The sequence below is a fragment of the Xenopus laevis genome, chromosome 9_10S (assembly GCF_017654675.1).
Source record: "Xenopus laevis strain J_2021 chromosome 9_10S, Xenopus_laevis_v10.1, whole genome shotgun sequence".
Lineage (NCBI taxonomy): Eukaryota > Metazoa > Chordata > Amphibia > Anura > Pipidae > Xenopus > Xenopus laevis.
Window position 1 is genome coordinate 71,875,247 of NC_054388.1, and position 22,743 is coordinate 71,897,989.

A 22,743-nucleotide genomic window follows, 5' to 3' on the forward strand; every position below is an offset into this window, starting at 1 on the left:
GAAGTCATGAGTTACCAGATTTTGGCCTCTGTACCCCAGTCTCCCATACCTCAATTTCAGACAATTTTGTGGCAAAAATCTGCTGGCCCCCAAAATGTCTAGAGGCTGACTTGTTTTACCAATATATATTGAAATTCTATATGTATTAGGGCCTTATGGGGCACCTGACGGGCGAATCCCTTTTTGCTTCATGGAATATTTTCATATATATTGGTTTTGATCTTGCTTTCCACATGGCACCGCATGGGCTTCATGCCTTTGTGTACCGTTACCTTTTGATTTTGCAGTGCAATGTGAAGCAAGTAAACATGTAGCATAATTTTAATCAGTGGGAAACCCAACAACATAGAATCTGCTGCACTTTTTTTTCCAACACTTTGGATTCAACATTGTGTAGCGCACTTTTTTTTCCAACACTTTGGATTCAACATTGTGTAGCACAGCAATAAAGTAACTAAAACAGACCCCCTACTTTAAAAAAACAAAAAAAGGAAACATGTACATTTACTTAATCTTGTTGAATCATACTGTACTTTGCTTCTGCCTTTATTAACATTGCAATCCACAGATTTTGTCATGTACTACAAGGTTTGTATGTGGATGTGATTATTAAGTGGTGATCAGTCATTTAGTCAGTCTGTTAATTTTAACATGTTTTATTTGGTATTAGCAAATGTACATATCTGTGCTGTCAGTCAGAATATAACAAGATCATATGGGATGAATTCTGCTGATGAATTGCAGATTACACTCACACATCCTGATGCTCCAAAAAAACAAGTATCATAAAACAAGTATGACAAACAAGGTGCACAATGAAAGAGGAATCGGAAACCTCAAAACCAACGAGGGAAAAAAAGGAATTCACTGGCACACAAGGGTAATGCTGGCAGGGTGAGCCCTTGCAGAATGCAAGGTTTGGGGGAGAAGCCCTTTGACAAGCTGATATTCTGCTGATATCTTCTTTTTATATTAAATAGTTAAATAACCATTCTTATGACAAAATGGTCTGGCCTATAATTTTTAGTTTGTCAGACATGCATGGATTTTGCAGTCAAATGGTCAGCTTTTACAAGGTATTAATGGCTAAAAGCATAAGTGGGCAAGCGTTACACAAGAGATTTTCCAAATGTTTCTATAAGTTGTTCCCTTGTCAATATAAAAGAACATAATAAAAATGTATACCTTTTGTACTACCAGTAATTAGGGGTATTTCTTAATTTGTTCTTATTAGAGACACATTCTTTAGTTTGTATCTTACCACAGTGGTGTCATAGGGGCAAAATTTTCGCCAGCGCAGGCTCCTCCATACTTTGCACCACTTTGACAGGTGTATATACGTAACCGCTACGCTAATTCACTAACATGCGAAGTTGTGTCTCTGTAGCCGAATGCTGGGGAAGTTTTGCTACTGTTAATTCATCAGCTCAAGCATTTCATAGCAAACTTTCACTAGCATTAGTTTCTGCTTGGTCAATTTGAATAGTGCGGGTACATATAGGTCATATATATGTCTTAATTAGTAATGTTGGTGCAAATGCTTGAAGTGGCCACTTATTATTACAAATGTCCAAGGAATCAAAATAAAGACAAAAGAGATCCTCTAATGCCCTAGACATGAACCCACCTTCAAACAAATGTGGCATACCCCTCAAATTGACACAAATTTTTAATAGTTTTTAGAACTTTTGTAGGCAATGCTGCTTTAAAATATGAAAAACAAGTTTTTTAGAACTTTTATGACTTTTCGGCATACAGGATATGATGTCACTGACATAAAATTGAGGCGGATGTAACTGATGCACAACATGTTTTGGATACAATAATCCTTCCTTAGGTGCACCTTATTTATTGTAACTGAAACATGTTGTGCATGAATAAAAAAAACACTGAACTTCATGTGGTTCTCCAGAGTGAAATTTATGCTGATCTTGGAAATTGGATTTTTCTGACGTTGCCATTACTCTGTGGAGAGGAACCCTTTACAAAATAAAGTATGGGAGCATATTACCAAAAAGATTTTAAAACTACCTGTGAGGCGTATGTAGCTTCATCTTATCAGTTCGCCAGGTCTAAGGTGGCGAAGGAAACTTTGGTGAAAGGGGTAATGTAAAGTAAAATTCACATTAGTGAATTTGTGGAGTAACGATCGTTTGCCTCTTTCGCTATCGAATTATCCTCTACGCCTATTAGTAAATTGCCGATGTCCCTGCAGATTGGATTTCTGGTGAATTTTCCATAGTGACAGCCACTTCGCCCTTTAGTAAATCTGCCCCATAGTGTGTGGCTTTTCTTGACTGTAGTCAATGATCTGACACTTTATAGAACTGCCACCTGCAAGAAGCAAATAAACTTATACTTATATATATTATATATAATAATGGTCCGTTGCAGTATATTTGGAGACATGATTTTGGGTACAGATTATGGGGTGATTTTCAGTTTTAAAAACAATTATCCTTTTTTTTTTTGCTTGAGAGAATTCCATCCCAAAAATAGACTTTTGCTATACTTAATCTGCTTCTCAAATCTGAATTTCTAGTGTGTCTCTGTTCAGGGTCAGACTGGGGGGCCCGGGGGCCCACTTGGGCTGCTGTCGTAGGGCCCCCCTGCAGGGTTCCCCCGCCGAGAAGCCCCCCCCCGCACATGCGCACGATTGCCCCGAAAAGGGGTGGTTGTTGCAGGAAGATTTGAGCAGGGGGCTCATCGGGTTTTTTCCAGTGCCCCGCTGGCCCAGTCCAACCTTGTCCCTGGTTATAGTTGGATTACCGTAGTGTTGGGCACACTAATATCAAAAACATATAATTATTTAGTAGGTTTGAAGTCCATTTATTGTGTTCTATTATTTGACAATAGTCAAAACAGCATCATACAAATACAAAAAGTGCAAATATAATAACAATATTAGCAAGTTAAACATACAAGGTGTGTCTCCCTTAGTTAAAATGCACCATCCTTGTAAGTGGCAACCAACAATGTGTTCTCTACACTCCTCAGGAGTTCACAAGTCCTTTTCTATGCCTTTATAAAGTCTTAAATTCCTGCTACTCAGGCTTTATCTTCACACAAATTGTGAGATGTAGTTCAAAAGTATGCAGAAATCCTACTCCATCACGATGTGTAATGTAGAATTCCTGTTACACAGGGGTAATCCTTTAACATAAGTTGTGAGTTATATTGCCCCATTCTTGCTCGTTCCACAGTGCTGTTAATACCTTATTCCTGCTACCCATCTGATCTCCTGGTTTTTGACCCTTTGCCTGTTCCATGGACTTGTATTGCCTGCCGCCCGCCAAAGACCTCGCGCTTGTTCCACGGACCTGTATTGTTTGCCGCCTGCCAAAGACCTCTTGCCTGTTTACACGGACTTGCTTCAGCCAGTAGCCAGCCCGACCCCTGGTTTGTTATACAGTATGGAGTTATTTTCAGATTATATTCTCTTTCCTCATTTTTCTTCTGTTTTATCAGTATTAAACATCGTTCTGAGCGTATTTTCTAACACCAAACATGTCACCATATTACCATGCACTTAGGCTCCTACCTACCGGCCACTCACCTACAGTATGGCCCAGCATGACAACAAATGCCTCCAGTGGCTCATCAGGAATTGACTATCATGCATACCAGGGTTTGAGTCCCTGAATATTGTGACAGCATCAAGCAAATTGTACCCACTAAATGCTTATGCAGATCCACTTTCAAGTTTTTTAGAATACATAGTACGGGGATTGCCTTCTGTTTCGCAAAATAGAGGATATACTGTATAAAGATAAGTGATCCAGAAATTAGCAGTACCAAAAGAAAATGAAAAATAATAAGAGACAAGAATTAGAAATAAATTAACAATTAAACTGAGACAAACATTGCAAGAAAAAAAGTCAAGTCAGTCAAGTTGAGGGAGGGGAGATTAAGGTCACAGTCAATGAGTAATCAAAAAATCAGCTGACCATTTGCAAAACGGTCTCTTTCTCTAGAGAATTGTCCTCTACGCCTGTTAGTACATTGACGATATCTCTGTGTATTGAATTTATTGTGAATTTACACTAGCAACGGCCTCTTTGCCCTTTAGTAAATCTGCCCCATTGTTTGTATTATTGTGTAATAGCTCACAGTTTAAAAGCATGTTAATACATTTTGTGTTATAGGGTAATCTAATTTATACCAGTTACATGGATGGTACACTTTAATTAAGGGGAACACCCCTTGTATTTTAAACTTGCTAATATTGTTATTATATTTGTGCTTTTTGTATTTTTTATAATGCTGCTTTGAGTATTGCCAAATAAAGGGACACCGTAAATAGAAACCTTGTTTAATAATTATATGTATTTGGGATTATTGTGTCCAACAATACACCATTTTTCTACTTTTTGACAAAATTCAGTTATTGTTTGTGGGTTGTTTTTTTTTTGCAAATTATTGGGGACCTAGAAATACTTGGTTCAATTGTCTCAAATACTGGATAGTTGGATTACACCATTGCTTAGTTTAGCTGTCTTTTTTTAGGTATTAGTAACAACTCATCAAGAGACATTTTCTGGCTTGCCCATGTAAGCTATTCAGCTGCACTTAGAATATATCTTTACTGGTGAGACATAAGCAGGTCATCTAATCAGTTGGCTAAGGAGTTGAGCACATCCAATCTGCATAGAGAGATATCATTTACCTCCATATTTCCCCCCATCCATCTGTTTCCCTCCTGCAAGAAGTCTGTGAACTAATGCATGGTCAGTAGCCAAGAATAAAACCATATCACAAATAAGCTGTATAGGACAGGCACCTCCTTCTTTCTATTCTTCTTACCACATTGTACTTACTCTCTATATTTCTATGTATTTACATATGTTTGTCCTCCCTGTTTGTAGTTCTGTGCTGTAAAAATGTTCAGCATCTTGCATACTATAAATGCTATAAAATATATAAATAAACTTTTTTATTTGTGACATAACATTGTATATTTGTTACATTTATGAACAGACTATATATGTGTGTGTGTGTGTGTGTATGTATATATATATATATATATATATATACTTGCTAAAATAATTGAACTATATCTTCTGACCAGTCGTGCTAGTCTGTAATGTAATGTGTAGTGTTATTGCTCATCTCTGTTCCATTAACTGCTGAAAGTTAATTAAAAGGTGCAGCATTGATTTGCTATTGAGGGAACTTTTTTCCTTGCCCTAGGATGTTCATATCGGAACATGTGTTTGGATTCCCACTCTCTATTCTCCTCTCCCCTTCACGCCCTTCTGAAGAGATTAGTGCAAACTGCAACAAGCCACCTCCCTCCCAAAGAACTGACCTTGCTGGGGGCCATGGCAGAGGTTACTTATAGGGTGACAATGAAGAGACTTTGCAGCACTGGAGGCCACCTGCCTGATCACAGACCAAACTTATGTGGTGAGTTACCCTTTACAATTATACATTTTCAATGTCTGTTAGGAGCCCAGATCAAAAATGTTGATTCTATTCTAGCACTTGCTTGTGTTGTTTTCCACAATGTATAAAGGGTCAGACCTATGTATATGCCCAGGTTTGTCATTGCCATCACTGCATTCTGCTCACATTCATTTTACAGAGGGCTCATTAGTATACACAGGGATCTGCAACCTATGGTTGTACAATTTGGAGTCACATAGATTGAAGATTTTGGCAAATGCACAAGAAACCTTAATATAAATTAAATTATAAGGAGAGAGTCAGAGCACAGCATAATTTATATACATACATGCAATTGCTGCAACGCTTGTAACATACTTGTTGCATATGTGTCAGATCCTTTGCAATGATTGGAGAGACCTGCAGCTGACCTAACTTGTATGTACTTAGGGGGCTTTCCAAGATATACGGTTCTGTACATACTTTTATAAACCTGGGTCCCACCAGTCCATTCACTGTCCATAACAAACTAGCACTGTGTATTTACAGAATTCAGCCCTGTCCTGCATAAAAATACGGAATTATCGTTTCAGACATCCGATGCTGATGGGAAGTGTAGAGAGATTCTAATGACAGCTGAGTGGTTTTAATCTGGAGAAGCCCAGCAATTTGAGTCTATAATCCAGCTTTCCTTGCTTCACTGAAACAACACACATTTAATATGAAAGCTGATTGTTAACCTTGTAAGTACCAGGTCCAAGCTCAGTAAATGTTATGGTGTATATCTATGCTAATAGCATACTTTATTCATGATCTGTAGGAATAATGAACCCAGAGATTAATTTCACGATTGCCATTATATATTGGATGTTTCTGCATATTTTATCCTAAAACTGTTTAACAATCCTCAATGTAAAAAGATCTAAAGGAGCACATCCAAATGTATTAATCTAGAGAAATGCACTGGACGATTACATACCCCCCTTCCCTCTTATAAGGAGCATCTGGGTTATTTTCTGCCATCCATGGCTGCTATCTCAAATCTCTGTCAGGCAACTGTAATTTCTTTTCCCTTGACTTTAATTTTGAGGGGGCAAATAGAGATTCCTAAAATCATGTTGAGGTTAAAGCAGGCTTTATATGATGCTGCAGCTAAAATAATGTAGAATAAATGTTAAATACAATTTAATTCTGCAGAACCCTGGTTGGAAATGATCTTGGCTTTTCTAAGCACTTGTCCTGAATACCCATGCCCTCAACAGACAGGAGACTGTGTTGCCAGGGGCTATTGCCCCATTTATGCATCAGTGGAGTCCAGTCACAGCAATGAGAGACAGCTGTAGGAGATGTTGTGCGACTATCTTCACCATTGAATTTCATTTACAGAAAACAAGGGATTTTTAGAAGAATATAGGTCACATGCGCATCATGTGACTTTATCTTGGGGCCAATAACGTTATATCAGCCTTTGTGAGCTCAGGCAAAAAAATTTTGGATCAAAATTTTCCCAGTCCTTTCTTTTTCTCATCTCAATCTCAACAGCAAGACTACGACCTTCCCACCAAAGTGTCCATCAAAGAAAGAAGACCCTGCAAGAATTTTGGTTTCGATTTAGTACAAGACGACCACACAGTAAGGAAATATTTAGGATTGTTTTTGTAGGCAAATGAAGCTTGGATGTATAAAAAAAAGTCTATTGACTTCCAAAATAGATCTCTACCTGATATAGAATTATTTTCCTTTATTAAACAGAATCTGTTACTTTAAATTATAAGGGTTGGGTTACATTAAATTATGAAAATGTTGCATCATAATAATACGTGCTGGTATTCATAGATAGGAATGGGGATTGTGAGATCATGGATACAATCATATAAATCTATTTATTTATCTATTAAATATTACATTCTTATGTATTGTAGGATTAAAAGAAAATGGCCACTGATCATTATCCAGTTTTCTGCATAATTCCATTTGCCCCGTCCTTTTTATATAGTCCATTTAACTATAATGCCAGCTGTCGCTTTTAAGGTTCGTCTTAAAATATGAAAAAGCTATTCTTTGTGTTACCCTTAGGAGAAATCCGAAAGAATAAGTACAACCTGATAGAGGATTGGTCCCCCAACATAGAAACATTCTTTACATCTGCTTTTGTACTAATATATAGTCTTTTACGGACTCAGTAGTGCAATTGCCATAATGGTGGTTCATAAATGTCAGCTAACCCAAGCAATTTACTTTAATCATTCCCGTGTGCCATTCTGTTTTCTTGCCCCATATATAAGGGTAACATGCCAAGATATATTACAAGAAGCATATAGAGAATTTCCAGTTTTTAGGAAAGATTTCAAAAAATATTTCTGATATTGATAATCTATCTCCCATGTTTTTTCTGTTAATATTTTGTATAATAAAATAATGGTATAATGGCTCCACAGGACTGAAAAATAAATGATCTTTTTTTTTTTAATGTTATGTCCGCCATTTGATGTTAGAGCTCAAGTATTATACATATCAATGCATCTACAGTATATGAATAAGCTTGACATGCACATATGATTTTATGTTTTTAGGAATGACAATAATTATGTAGCTTAATTTGCTCTTTACGGCTTGATGTCAAGCAGAGCTGTTTGATATATGTGTCTATTATTAGTAGATGTCTCTTATTGCTATGTATTTGTCTCAAGTAATCAAAAGGCTCTCCTCTCATAGTTCCCTATGTACCCTCTGATTATCAGCAAATCCATATAAGTGTTATATGTTTATTATGTCTTCATTTCGTCATTGTGTTTATTTTGGCTTTGATGCATTTGGTAATTTAAAACTAATGATGTGGATATTTTAAATTGAAGAAAATGTTTTTTCTCTTCCTGAATCTGTCAGGATGATACATTAGATAGTTTTAAAAAAGGGGTTGGAAGGATTTTTAGCAAATAAGAGAGGCTTCAAATGGTTTTTTTTTTACTTCCTCTGGATCAACCAGCAGTTAGGCAGGTTAAAAAAAGAGTTAAAAGGTTGAACTTGATGGACTTGTGTCTTTTTTTAACCAAACTAATTATGCGAAAACAGCATAATAGTTTTATTTGTTTTTGCATATTAAAGGGGTATTTGGAATGGCGAATTCTATGTTTTACTTAATTTTTTATTTTATATAGTTTTTGAATTATTTGCTTCTTATTTCCAGCTTTCAAATGGGGTTCATCTACCCCATTTAGAAACAAATACACTGTAAGTCTACAAATTTATTGTAATTGTAAATGTCTCAGAATATCACTCTCTACATCATGCTATAAGAGAGATGCAGATCCTCAAAATGTAGTGATTACTGTGTGTTTTGTGCCATTGTTTCTTCTTGGAAATGATACATAGCCAGATTTTCAGGTAATCTGTAAACTCTTATACTGCTCAATTCGCCCCAAGAACGCTGGAGTACATGTTATATTTTGTATATTAGCATGCCATGGCCTGATGATAAAGAAAAATAGACTCTATGCTTCCTTAATAACTACCAAAATGTTAAGGAAATGCAGACAACCTCTCCTTGCCCTTCAGATATTAGAATCATTGTGGCTAGTTCTTATTTAGTGCATCAAAAAATCCACATTTTCACAGCTCTCACTGAAAAAAAACCCTTACAAATATTTAGACGGAACCTCTTTTCTTCTAATCAGAATGGTTGACCTACTGGTAAATAAAGTATTAGAGAGATTATTATATGATCCCCTTATATATTTATACATAGTTATCATATCACCCCTTAATCACCTCTTCTCCAGTGTGAGCAACCCCAATTTGGCCAGTCTTTCTTCATAGCTAAGATTTTCAATACCTTTCACCAGCTTAGTTGCCCTTCTCTGTACCCTCTCTAATACAATAATGCTCATATTTGAGCACTCGAGACCAAAACTGTACGGCATATTCTAGATGGGGCCTTACCAGTGCTCTATACAGTGGAAGAATAACCCCTTCCCAGTGTCAGACTGGGATGTCAGGGGCCCAACAGAAAACCTTAGGCTGAGGGCTCACTTTCTAAATTATTATACCCCCTCTCCTCACTCAACCTCTTTTCTCTACATATTTTACTATATTCTTCCATTATTAAAGCCTCTGTTCCCATAAAGAAATAGGAAATGACCATGAAAAAGGCCAAATTATTAGAAGCAAGAGGCCCACTGACACCTGGGCCCACAGGGAGTTTTCCTGGTATCCTTGTGGGCCAGTCCGACTCTGCCCCTTCCTGCCGTGAATTCCCCTTTTAATACGGCTCAAGACCTTATTTGCCCTTGATGCTGCTGATTGGCTTTGCTTGCTACAGCCAAGTTTATTATCTACAGTACAAGGACTCCAAGGTCCTTTTCCATAATGGATTTGCCTAGTGCAGTCCCATTAAGGGTATAAGTGGCTTGGATATTTTTACATCCCAGGTGCATGACTTTACATTTATCAACATTGAATCTCATCTGCCACTTAGCTGCCCAGTTTGTCAAGATCCTGTTGCAAGGATGCCGCATTCTGGATGGAATTAATTGGCCTGGATAGTTTTGTGCCATCTGCAAACACTGATACATTACTTAAAATACCCTCCCCATAGTCATTAATGAATAAGTTAAATAAAAGTGGACCCAATACCGAGCCCTGAGGGACTGCACAAGGAATCTTTCTCCAAGTAGAGACTGTAGCATTAACAACCACCCTCTGTACCTGATCCTGTACCCAGTTTCCTATCTATGTGCAAAGAACTTCATTCATGGTCGGCATGTGTGCCGCGTTCGTGCGCATGCGCACGGCGCCGTGTCTGTGCACGCATAAAATTTTTTCCCCCTTTGTCGGCGGTTGGGCCGTGGGTGCCCCTTTGTCGGAGAAGCTGTTGTGGGTGCAGACCTGGGACCACCGGTCCAGTCCGACCCTGACTTCATTAAGCCTTAGTTTAGAGAGCAGTCGTTTGTGGGGCATGGTATCAAATGCTCTGGCAAAATCCATCATAAAGATAGGTTATGTCAGACAAATTTGATCATATTACAGGTATGGAATCTGTTATTTTGACCCTCTATAATAATAATATAATACAGTAGCTTGTACTTGAGCCCAACTAAGATATAATTAATCCTTATTGGATACAGAGCAATCCTATTGAGTTAATGCCATTGTAGGTAATGATACACAGTGCTATTTGTTGTTCAGTGTTTTGTTGCAGCTACAGTTGTCTCTGATAAAACATAAAAAATGGATAATTGTGCAATTATTCATACAAAGGCATTTTTGATTGATTTTGTGATCTGAGTTCATTGAGATTAATTTTGAATGCGATTGTGAATCAACTAGTTTGTTCATTATTACACCCAATCACATCAGCCCACATCTTAGGGGATATTTATGAAAGCCTTGGACAAAAGTGCAAGAACAAGCCCCTTAGTGGGCATGCAGAGAACACTTCTGTCTAGTGTCTTACTGCTCTCTGCACCTTGCACCAGATAATATCCAGCAAAAGGTGCAGATGAACCCTGTCCTATGGAAGTTGGTAAGTACAGATCCCTGTTGTGGCCTGCAACAGGGCTCACCTATACTGAGGGGGTCACCTACATGGCTCCACCTGCCCATCCCTCTTGACTATTGAATACAGCATTGCCGAAAGCAGGCAGCACCATATTCATAGGGGCGAACACAGGTCTCTGTGCAGAGACCTATCATAATTCATCTAGAGAGGAAGACAAGGTTCAAAGTGCAAAACCCATTAGAAATGTGCTAGGCAACTAGCATTATTTTTGTATGTAATTAAGCTTAACCTAGACATTGGAGAACCAGTGTAAGTGTCAGATGGAAAGAGTGCTGATGGGGAGATATTTTCTGGCATATTATATACAGTATAACAAGAATAAAATTGGTAATATAAAATGATACAGGGAATGATTACATATTACCCAATACATTAGAGACCTTGCAGGAATAATTTTGGTCTAGTGAATTGGCATTAGAGCTGGAAGTGTGGAATTACAAATTAAAATAACATAAAGTGAATTAAAGAATTAAAGCAAGTTAAGTAGATATGTTTTAAAGGCCACCTGTGTAAATTTTAATGGAAAATAATTGTCTACACGTCTTTTTTAAAGAGCTACTGACACTAAAAATTAGACCTTTTTATATATCTATCATAAATGCTATTTATAATTTTACCATATCAGTATGTGCCCATTGCTTTTACTTTATCCATCTGATCCCACATTTTCCTTTATGAAGGGGCTGCCATAATTGTGCAGCAGAAGTTCGTTAGCAGTCAGGTTTAGGAACATCAAGTAACAATTACTTACAAAAGAAGAACTAGCAGCGAAAAACCACCATCATGACCTATGGTTAACATTAATATTTGTGAAGAGTAGGTTTTTTGGTGTCAGTATCACATAAGATTTGTTGTGTTTGCTGAAAGAACTGAATAGATTTGAGGCTTTGAAGGAAAGTGCATTGTCCCAGACCATGATTTTAAAAGTAGGTAAATATTTTAAGAAAATGTGATATTATTCAAACACTTTCAATTAAAATGAAGAAATAACATTAGGGACACTTTTGATGTGCTGGCATAGCTTGTGAAATTGTAAAAGTATTGCATCTTCAGTAAGGGGAATACAAATGTAATGGAGCTGAAGTGGGTAAAAGGAATATCGGTTGTATGTCTAGCAGGGTCAGCATGCAAGCTTGCTTTGAGATAGGTGCCAGAACAATAGATCTCAATATTCTGGAGAATAAATGTCTCTACTGATAATAACAAACCATTTTATTGACATGATATATCCAACTAACTTTTGATACAGCTGTAGGATCAGATACAATGCCAAAGCTGCTAATTTTCCTTTAACAGGAGGATCTAAAAAAACATAACATTTATTTTTAATTGACTGCACACAGTGCTACTCCAGAATGCAAGCTCTCATGGGATACCATGCCCTTAAGACTTGGTATGTTTGTTTTTACTGCATCATTTGTTTTACAATATGAATTGCAACTTGAGATCCCAATCAAATAGGTTATTCACGTTCTAATGTTGTGATACCAAATACTGTTCAAGGGAATTTTCAGTGTAGAAAATGAAATGTATGATATTTACAGTTCTGTATCCTTAACATTCAACTCATATCAATCAGGAACTTGACAATGTGCAAGTATTCTTTTCTAATACCATAGCATATTTTGCAGATAAGGGTAAGTTTAGCACCTATAGAGAAATTATTCTATGTATGTGATTTCCAATGATTTGATTGACTTTAAATCCATTCCAAAATGACTACTGGGCAATCCTTTAGTGTGGCAAAATACCTACTTGGCTTAAATGCTGTGCAGATAATTACCCTCCTCCTATTGCAATAAAGTAGTAGAGCAAATGATTCCTTTTTGGCTTGAGGAAGGTCATAGAAGTAAATATTATTTAAAGCCAAGCCATCCATTTATATATAAGTCTTTTTTTCATTTGTTTTAATATATCAGGAGAATTCAAACCTATGGAAATTTCAGGGGATGCTATGGCATAAAGGCAAATTTTAAACTTTGGTTTCAAATTTGTTTTTCGGTTTCATATATCATGAGAATAGTTTGGTGTGTGCGAGTACCCATGGGAAATACACAGACACAAAGGACATACACAGACTCCTTGCAAATAACCTAGGTCTTCAGTACAGCTAGGCAGCAATGCTAATCACTGTGCCACCGTGTATGTAAATAAAAAATCAAATAACTAAGCAGATTCCTTAATTAAAATGGTAAAGAAACATAGCAAATGAAAGCATTACAAATAACTAACAGCTAAAATAATGTATGTATACTGTTGATGGCTGACGGTTGTTTTAAAAGAAATTTTGGAAGTATATCAAGTTTGTATAGAAACAACATTATGTTTAAAATCACAGAGGGAAATCTAGGCTGTTAAGAACAGCAGCTCTGAATAGTTGACCACTAAACAGAACAATGAAATATTTGAGCATTTTAAGGAACTAGAATACAAGAAAGCAGAAAATAGCAGCTTCACCACCTGTACGAAGGAGTGAATCCTTATTGTAAAGAGTACAGGTAGCTATAAAGAACTGCTGACAAGTCACCCACCTTTAACACCTTTAAGTGACAGCATCACAGAGCATGTGCAGTGAATCAACAGATGGGCTGGTACAGAAGCCCAGAACATAATGTTCAACATTTCTAGCATATTTCTTTAGTTCTCCTTTAAGAAACCAATCTGAATGAGTCTGTATCTAGGAAAACAGAGTTTAATTCAGTGGGAAACAAAAAAAAATTCAGTGGGAAACATAAAAAAACAATAAAGATCTAGCCTCAGAATGAGTCGGCTATTGGGTTTCGGTAGCTCCCATAAACCAGATTACATTTCAAATTAAAGGAAAGTGAGTGGCAGAAGAGAAAGGAAAGCAAAAACATACAGAAACATAAAAGAGAAGATCAGATACAAATGGTCTCAGTGAGTTTGACAGTGTTTTGGAAAAAATGGGCAGTTTTAAAAAAAAAAAAAATTTCAGCATAAGCAAAATCCTAACTTTCTTGCATTTCTGCCATGCACTTATTGGAGCTATTTCATGCAGTAGTCGTAATTCCATTGATAAATAAACACTGTTTTGCTGCACATTCGGATGTGATTTTATTCCTGTACCTTAGCCCTAGATTTTCTATATTAGCACTATATTAGTTTGCTTATTGACATTACTACCTATGAAGTATACAGTATATAAGGCAGTGATCAATGGTAAAATATTTGAGGAATTGGTGAAAATTGGGTGTCTGTAAATAATAGATAGTTCACATCCTGTTTGCCTGTGGCTTTGCATCCTATGCAGCTCAGTAGATGGACAGCCCCTATGCTACAATTTTCAGTGTGATTGTAATCAATGTAGAGGCTTGGGAAATTGACATGTGATACAGAATGGCAGCTGTGATGTCTGCATGCAGAGCAAAGCTACAGAACCCATAGCATGGAGTAAGCTAGCTACAGCTCAAAGAAAGACAAGATAGGAGGCTGCCATCATGGATAAAGCAGAGTAGGAAATTCAGCAAAGCAATGCAATTAGACAGAGGAACCCAGGTCATACAAAGAAATAGCATTTCTTTGTCCAGGTCACCAATATTTGACAGATTCCCTTTAAATTGAATAATCTGAAAAATGATGCAGTATCTGGAGGCTCCAATTTTTTATTTGTCTAAATTATGTTTTGCATTAATTATTTTATGCATCATAGTTACATAGTTAGATTGGGTTGAAAAAAGGCCAAAGTCCATCAAGTTCAATCCCTCCAAATGAAACCCAGCATTCATACATACATATACTGACCCCTCCATACACTCACATCAACTATATACTGTATACTCATACTATAGATTTTAGCATCACAATAGCCTTAGATATTGTGTTTGTCCAAGAAATCATCCAAGCCCCTTGGAACAGAATCAGCCATCACAACATCATTCCACAACCTCACTGCTCTCACTGTGAAGAACCACATACGCTGCTTCAAATGAAAGTTCTTCGAGTCTGAAGGGGGGGTCTCTGGTACATTTATCCCCTTTATGGGTAAAAGGTCGACTGCTTTTTGTCTATAATGTCATCTAATGTACTTGTAAAGTGTAATCATGTCTCTTGTCAAACAATGCCATAAATGTAATTTTTGGCAAAAATGAGTCAAAGCTCAGTGTTGTTTGTTAGAAGCTTTCCATACGCATCCATTATACATTAGACTTAGCTGCACTTGAGACATATGTCTATAATGAACATTGTTTGTAAAGTTCTGTGAAACGTTGGCTCTGTATATATAAGGATTTGAAATAACCTTTTTAATACAATAATGTAAAAACATAATTCAAAGTAAAATGTTGGTGGCCAAGCTTTCAGCTATATAACAGTTGCAAACTTCTTGAAGTGTTTCCTTAATAATTATGTATAGAATTCAGTCCATTGTATGTTCTTCCATTGAAATAGTAAATACTAGGATGCAGAATTATATGTAATGTTAATATGATCACATCAAGATTAACCTTTTATGTGGAAACATCCAGTCAGGCCAAGCTTTACTCACAGCATGAGCTGTATTATGGCATGTTGATCTCTGTATTATATTTTACAATCATTTCAGAGAAATCTTCATTGCAGTGCTTGCTTTAAAGATAAGTGCAAAAAAAAGTCCCAAATGACAATGCGTTCCCCTTGCCGCCCTAAGCAATTACATCATTGTGCATTGTGCCTAGTGCTCAGACCCCTGAGGGACTATTTCTATACATGTTCAATTTGGGTAACTGAAAACTCTTAATGTGACTTGTCAGCTGAGCATGTAGACATGTAGGATGCAGACTTACAGGGAATGTTGAATGTCCCTGCTTATGAGATGCAGTATGAATGCTAAATTAGTTCTATCATGAACATGCTGCTGATATAGAACATAATTTGGCCAGACAGAGAAGGTAAGAACAGACAATTGCAGATAAGTACAGAGAGGCAACCAAGTGCAGATAAGCCATGCAGTGCTTCACCATTTGAACCAAAACAAGGTTAACTACTGAAGCTGCACTGGGATGCAGAAAAAGCTACCAACTTACCATTTTCAGAGTAGAAGTGGACTGTGCCTTATTTAAATAAAGCGTCAGTATCACTCCATCACTAATGAAGAGAAAGAATCTCCTGAGAGGTTCTGTTACCAAACTTGAGCTGACTCACAAGCCAACTGATCGTAGAAGATGCTCTAATTAATTATTTTGTACAGTTTAGGGTTAATAGAATTTGCACCTGCTGATGCAGAAACATATTTCTTATTTTTATGGACTGACAGTAATACGTTAATACAAAACATGCAGACAACATTCTGGTTGGCATGCTGCACATCCCTTTTTGCACTTTAAAGTAGCAGGGCATAATTGGGCTTTTAATAACCTAGTATCATACATAGCCATACTGTATGCTCCTTGTTTTCCAGGTACAGTCCTGAAATATGAGATACAAAAGTGGTGAAGCTTTCTGCAAAGCGTCCCAAAGTATAAGTAAACCCTATAAACCCTACAGCCTTAAACTATATAGCTCAGTGTTTTTCTTTTGACATTTTGGTTTCAAGCCCTCTTGATATAATTTAGAGAATTTAGGGAAGAAAAAAACATAAGCCTCCACTCCCCTTAATTGGCCTTCAAACTGGGAACAGAGGATGTCCAGAGGGGAAAACTAGGACTCACCTTATGTATCACCTAGTCTGCTATTTAAGTTGGTTCCCATTTTCATGGCTTTTGGGGCCTCCTTAAGGGTTCTGCTTAACAAGGTGTAGGACAAATGCAGTGCCTTCAGAACAAATAAGTGCTCTCAGGCTATGTCTGTCATCCTTTTGTGTGCTGCATAATGGTCACTAATGTAATCTATATAGCTAGCAGGCAGCATTTAAACATTAGATGGACTTGGAAACTATAATGTAGGAGTGTATAAAGTGGCTTTGCAATTGTGTTTGCTTCTTTAGCTGTGTTCATTTTTCTTGTTTTTGTTTGTTTTAACCCATCTAATCTTTAGCACAAAAATATGGATATTTATAGTTGAATCTTTTTCTAGTACCAGCTAAAAAATATCTGGAAGCACGTTAACTTAGCCATTGATGAAGATGGTACAACAGTAAAATATTTACTGTGAATTAGAAAAAATTGTTGTGGAATTAAAGCTGGGCGCACACAAAGAGATCCACTTATTTGACAAGGTCACTAAACATACTGATTCTCGCTTGGTTTGGCAACCCACATGGTGGGCTTATCTGATTGTTCGCCTCCTCTTGGGTGAGAAAGCCTATACAAGCTTGTCCATTATGTAGTCCTTTCCAGGCTTACCTGACAGATATCTGGTTAATCCTTGGCCAGATATCAGTTAAGCAGGACGTTGGATTAAGGCAACTTTACACTTCTGTTTTATTTCTTTGTTATAAATCTTTTTTTGGTTCTTTTAGTTAGCAACTGTATGCTATTGTATATAATTTAATGTGCAGCTATTTCTAAAGTCTGGCAATATAGATCGTACAGAACATGCAGTGTTGTGGTCATTAGAGGTGGACTGCACTCTTGGGAGATATTATCTGTGCTATAACTTATTTATAACTATTTATAAATGTTATTAATATTAACTCCAATCCTTCCTGTACTGCAATGGAAGTGATTTCTTGCCCTGGGAAGAGGTTAATTTCCATGTTGTGCTCAGGGTGCAAGGCTGTCTGGGTGGGGAAAGAAAAGACCAGCGTTTGCGGCTGTGCAGTGGAGCATGAAGCGTGATTAATCTAATAACCCTGATAAATCTCACCGCTCTAACACATGACCCACTTTTTCAATCAATTGGAAACATTTATACAGGAGATAATATATGAAGGGGAAGTCTCTGCGGACCTGCGTGGGTGTCTGCTGTATGTGTATCTGCATTCCAAAAAACACATTTAAATAAGTGTTTACTATTATGGATGTATAATGTGGACATTAAAACCCATTTGTGCAGAAGAAGTTTCTGTGTGTATGTATATACTGTATATTATGATGAGTGAGATACAGAGTGGAAATGATAATGCAGGGTACAATGCATGTGTCATCCCATTCATACAGTCAGAAAAATAGATCCTTATACCATACATTTTTTGAAAGAAGCCAAGAAAATTCCCTCCCTTTTAACAAAAAACAAACAAACAAACACACAAAATACCTGAATGTTTGTCCCCACAATATATAACCTAGCAAATTATGTCATCCCTGGTCTTGTCAGCCCTACACTTCCTTTCATTGGATTCTTTTAGATTTACAGCATTTCATTGTTTTACCTGTAATAAGAAAATTAATTGAAGATTTGGTTCAAATTGCATATGCACTACCACTTATACAAGATAGACAAGTGGCCATACACCAGCCAATAAAAGCCATATAGATATGGCAATGGTGGGTGCTAAACAAGAGATGGCAGCTGTTCCTGTATATATCTAATAGCAAATGGGAAGATTTCAATCACCACATAGACAAATATTATGCACTCAACAGATCTACGCATACCATGGGACAGGGATTACCGTGTGGTAAATGCCCAGAAAATAATGTACCTGAATCCAATTTCCTAGGAGGTATCATCCAAGCACAATGGGCACAGGAAAGTAATATAGTAAAGGGTATTGCTTCTCCTTGTATATATATATATACACTCAAGCCTTTCTCAAAGTGAAAAAAACAAACAATTAGCAACCCTTTATACCCCCAGTGGCGGGAAAATGTAAGTGGTGACATCACAACAATGTGGGTGAGGGGTAAATCCACTTTCATTGGTTAAACGACAATAGGGAAAATAACTAAATGCAACAATATATATAGTAATACATTTGTATTGAGAAACATCGTAGCAACAAGTCCCAATAGGATTATCCCTGTTCTATCTCATTTGCAACAATGTATAAAAATTATAGCTTGGAAAACAATAACTGTGTTAAGATTATTTACTGATAAGCGTTTATCATGTGCTTAGCGTTTCTAGTTTATATCCTCAGAAGTTCTCTTATGTACAGTCCTGCTGTAAAGTATAATCGCTATTAATGCTCAGAATAAGCATAGGCTAGAAGCAAAGCCGCGTACAGACCTATCCCATCTAGCAGCATCCAGCTGTGTAATGGAGGCTAGAGCCTCGCCGTATGTACCGACCTTGTTCATAGGTAATTGGGTGTGGAGCGGACACATTATAGCTGTGTGGTCACTGTATTCATGTGCCTCCCCAAACTCAATTCAATGTTGTACCGCATCTGGCAGCCACCATGCAGGCCGTAGTCACTGGTCACTCTGGGTAGTCGCAGGGCCAACACACTGGGACTCTGTATGTTTGTCATATCTTGCGTGGTGCCGCTGTCATACTCGCATCACAGATGGAGGGAGGTATCACTTGTTCCCAGGACATCGAATAAAGTTTTTTGTAACTGCTATAGTCAGTTAACGTGTCTATTTACACATGTGATACTGTTAAGTGCAGCTGTTGTAACGAGGCTTGAAAGCCTGCAGCGAACATAGTGTTTGGCCCAATTGTGGTGTACTACCGCTCAACCAACAGTAGGGGGCCTGCAGCTCAACAATGTTGGAAGGGATCCGTTGTCACGGTGTGTGTACATAGTAACACAGCTCATCTTGGTACCTGTGAAGAAACGTACAGTATTTAAATTCACATATGTGAGGTACATACGATCCACCACTATACCAAGCTAGGGTTAAGGGGGGAGATAGAAGTGTTGGGAAACAACGAGGTTTTTTTTTCCATATATATATATATATATATATATATATATACATACAAAAACAAAAAATGCAGCCCATCCATGTGTTGCAATTAAAATCAGTCTGGTGCATGGGTGTGTGGCTTATATCATATACTGAACTAAACAAATTAACCCAGCACTATCATTATACAACTTTAAGGAACAATTGGATTAAAGAGAACTTATCTGAATTTGGCAAAAAGAGACACTTTTGGTTACATGGTTTGTACAAAGTATGCATAAGCTGATGCGCCCCGCCAAGGCAGTGTCCATGCATCAGTCCTACCTAAGTGAAAAAGGGTATTTTCTTTATATGTATATATATATACAGTAAGAAATATATATATATATATATAAATATATATATATATATATATACAGTAAGAAAAATGACCAGCAACACCGAGATATTTCGTGATAATCAAAAAATGTATTAAAAAAAATCACATGTAAAGCCTGATTTTTTTCTAAACATTTTCGATTTATCACAAAATATCTCGGTGTTGCTGGTCATTTTTCCTTTATCTAATTCCACCCGAGTTGAAACTCTAAGAGCGGAGCGCTGCCGACATGAATATATATCTATATATATATATATATGTATATCTATCTATCTATATATATATATATATATATATATATATATATATATATATATATATATATATATATATATATATATATATATATATATATATATATATATATATATATATATAGATATCTAGAACCAGAAATGCCGGCACAGCACGTATACTGGTATAAGGTGCCTGGGTGCAGAGCTATGTATTAATATTTACAATGGCTCAAAAGAAGCTAGCACACACAGATCTTATGGGAAAAAAAAGGGTTTTATTTTAACAGAAAAAAAACTAACATTTCGGCTAGGTCCCTAGCCTTTCTCACTTTGAGAAAGGCTAGGGACCTAGCCGAAACGTTAGTTTTTTTCAGTTAAAATAAAAACCTTTTTTATATATATATATATGATAAACCCAGGAAATTTGGCATGCAGGTTAAACTGGTGTAGATGACTTTAGACCAATTACACCCAATTGTCAGGATTCTGTTACAGTTAAATATGTTCAATTACAATTAGATTATATTATAGATAATATTGTTTAATTGTTAAATAAATATCTGAACAGTGGGGTGCATTTAGGAGGTCTATGCAGTAATGCAGCTGTTTGTGAACAGTATGTGTCCTTGCAATCAACAGCTGAAGGTCTAAAGGTTGATCATCATCTACATATTGGGCACCCTTTATTTAGAGCATAAACGGTTATATTTTAAATATGCCCAAGAACATGTGGCAAATACCTGTACATGGCTGCTTTAGCAGTGATAATAGAAGCTGATGTTGCCCATTAAATAGTTAATACCAGCCTTGTTTATTAAATTCTAGTACTGCTTAAAATAAATACAGCAGATTTTTGGGATTCAGCAGAATCCCAAAATAGTGCATCCCTAGTTATTTACAATGTCATATACTTACATTTATTATTAGTTTTAAGGTCTTGTTTTATGTTACAGGCTGTAGTATTGTCGATTTAAAATGATTGTTTTTAGAATTTTCATTTGTTAAATAGATTTCTTTTTTAGTTGCGCAGGAAATTAACATCTTAACATTTTTGTCAGAGTTTTATTATACAAATGAGATTGTGAAGTAGTGTTGCTAGTTTATGCTGGCCATGCACTGGCCAATAAAAACTGCCCCTATATATAAATATATTGCATAAAACAGCTCATACTGTATGTAAAACCCTGCTTCATGTAAATAAACCATTTTCATACTAATATACTTTTTTAGTAGAATGTGACATTGGGTAATCCTGAATAGAAAATTGCCATTTTAGAAAAATAAGGGCCGTCCCCTGGGATCCTAGGATTCACCGTGCACACAAACAATGCAAACAAACCATACATGTTAGGGCACATGAGCCAATTAACAGACAGGGTTGAATCTTTTACTCCCAAACTTCTTCCTCTTACAGTTAGAGTTGGTCAGGTGATCTCTGAAGCAGCACATAGACATAGACCATCACGAAAATGTTGGTTCAGGGCAAGAGATGTGAAAGGGCAATATTTACTTAAATATATCAACCAAAATGGTAAGATTCTTTAATATGCCACTTAATTTGATATAAACCATCTGTTGCTTAAAAATTCATGGGTATAGTTTTCCTTTAACTGAAGTTGATTATGGCTATTTTGAAGCAAATATTGTTCCAGTTTGAAAAAAATATATGTATATTTCTTCTTTTGACTGAGAACGGAAATATTAGAAATAGACAAATACAAACAAGCCTATGGTGCTACTCAGCATGCTGAAATAGGATGGGAGTATTCAGCAGAACAATGTAATAGGAGAAACTTCTTTATAATAGTATGTATGTTGTAAGTAAGTTGCTGATCTACAATACTGCAGTGTAATAAAATACAGTTCATATTTTACAGGTGAGAGTTTTTTTGCTGCTGAAACATGGAAGCCAAAGTGTCAGAAGGAGGTCTAAATGTAACACTGACTATCCGCCTACTAATGCATGGCAAGGTAAGTAATTACTCGTCCTGTATTTATGGTACAGAATGCTAACATCTATAGTTATTTACACCAAGAGGCACATTTATCAAAGGTCGAATTTCGAATTCATATGAGTTTTTTTTAAAACTGTAATGAATTCAAATATCCTAGAAATTCGATTAGGGGATTAATTGATTAGAAAAATTGAATATCTAAAACTCGCATTCATTTTACCGACTGCAAAACTGAAATCAAATTTGAATTGCATTTCACTAAACTCAACAAAAAAAACACAAATGTCAGAAAGACTAGTAACATTTCCAGATTGGACCCTGGACTACTCCCATTGACTTATACATGAACTCGGCAGGTGTTAGGTGGCGAATAGTCGAATTCAAATTTTTAAAGGGCCAGCGTTTAATAAGTCTCGAAATTCGAATTAAAATTTGAATAGAGTTTGGATAATTCACAATTCAAATTTGAGAGTTTTGACCATAAAAAAATTCAGAAATTAGAATTTTCAATTCGACCCTTAATAAATCTTCCCCCAAGTCTAATTGTCTGCATATCATC

At 36.5% G+C, this 22,743-nt stretch overlaps 1 protein-coding gene across 1 annotated transcript in view; it reads left to right on the forward strand.

Annotated features, from left to right (window-relative positions):
- The first annotated feature begins 5,370 nt into the window (after positions 1–5,370).
- The window catches only part of pcbp1.S (poly(rC) binding protein 1 S homeolog), a 40,200-nt gene continuing 22,827 nt past the window's right edge, over positions 5,371–22,743 (forward strand). Inside the window, 4 exon segments of the mRNA NM_001092743.1 lie at positions 5,371–5,406; positions 5,979–6,128; positions 6,932–7,017; positions 22,107–22,200. Of these exon segments, the coding sequence (NP_001086212.1) occupies positions 22,132–22,200 (69 nt within the window). The 5' untranslated portion in view covers positions 5,371–5,406; positions 5,979–6,128; positions 6,932–7,017; positions 22,107–22,131.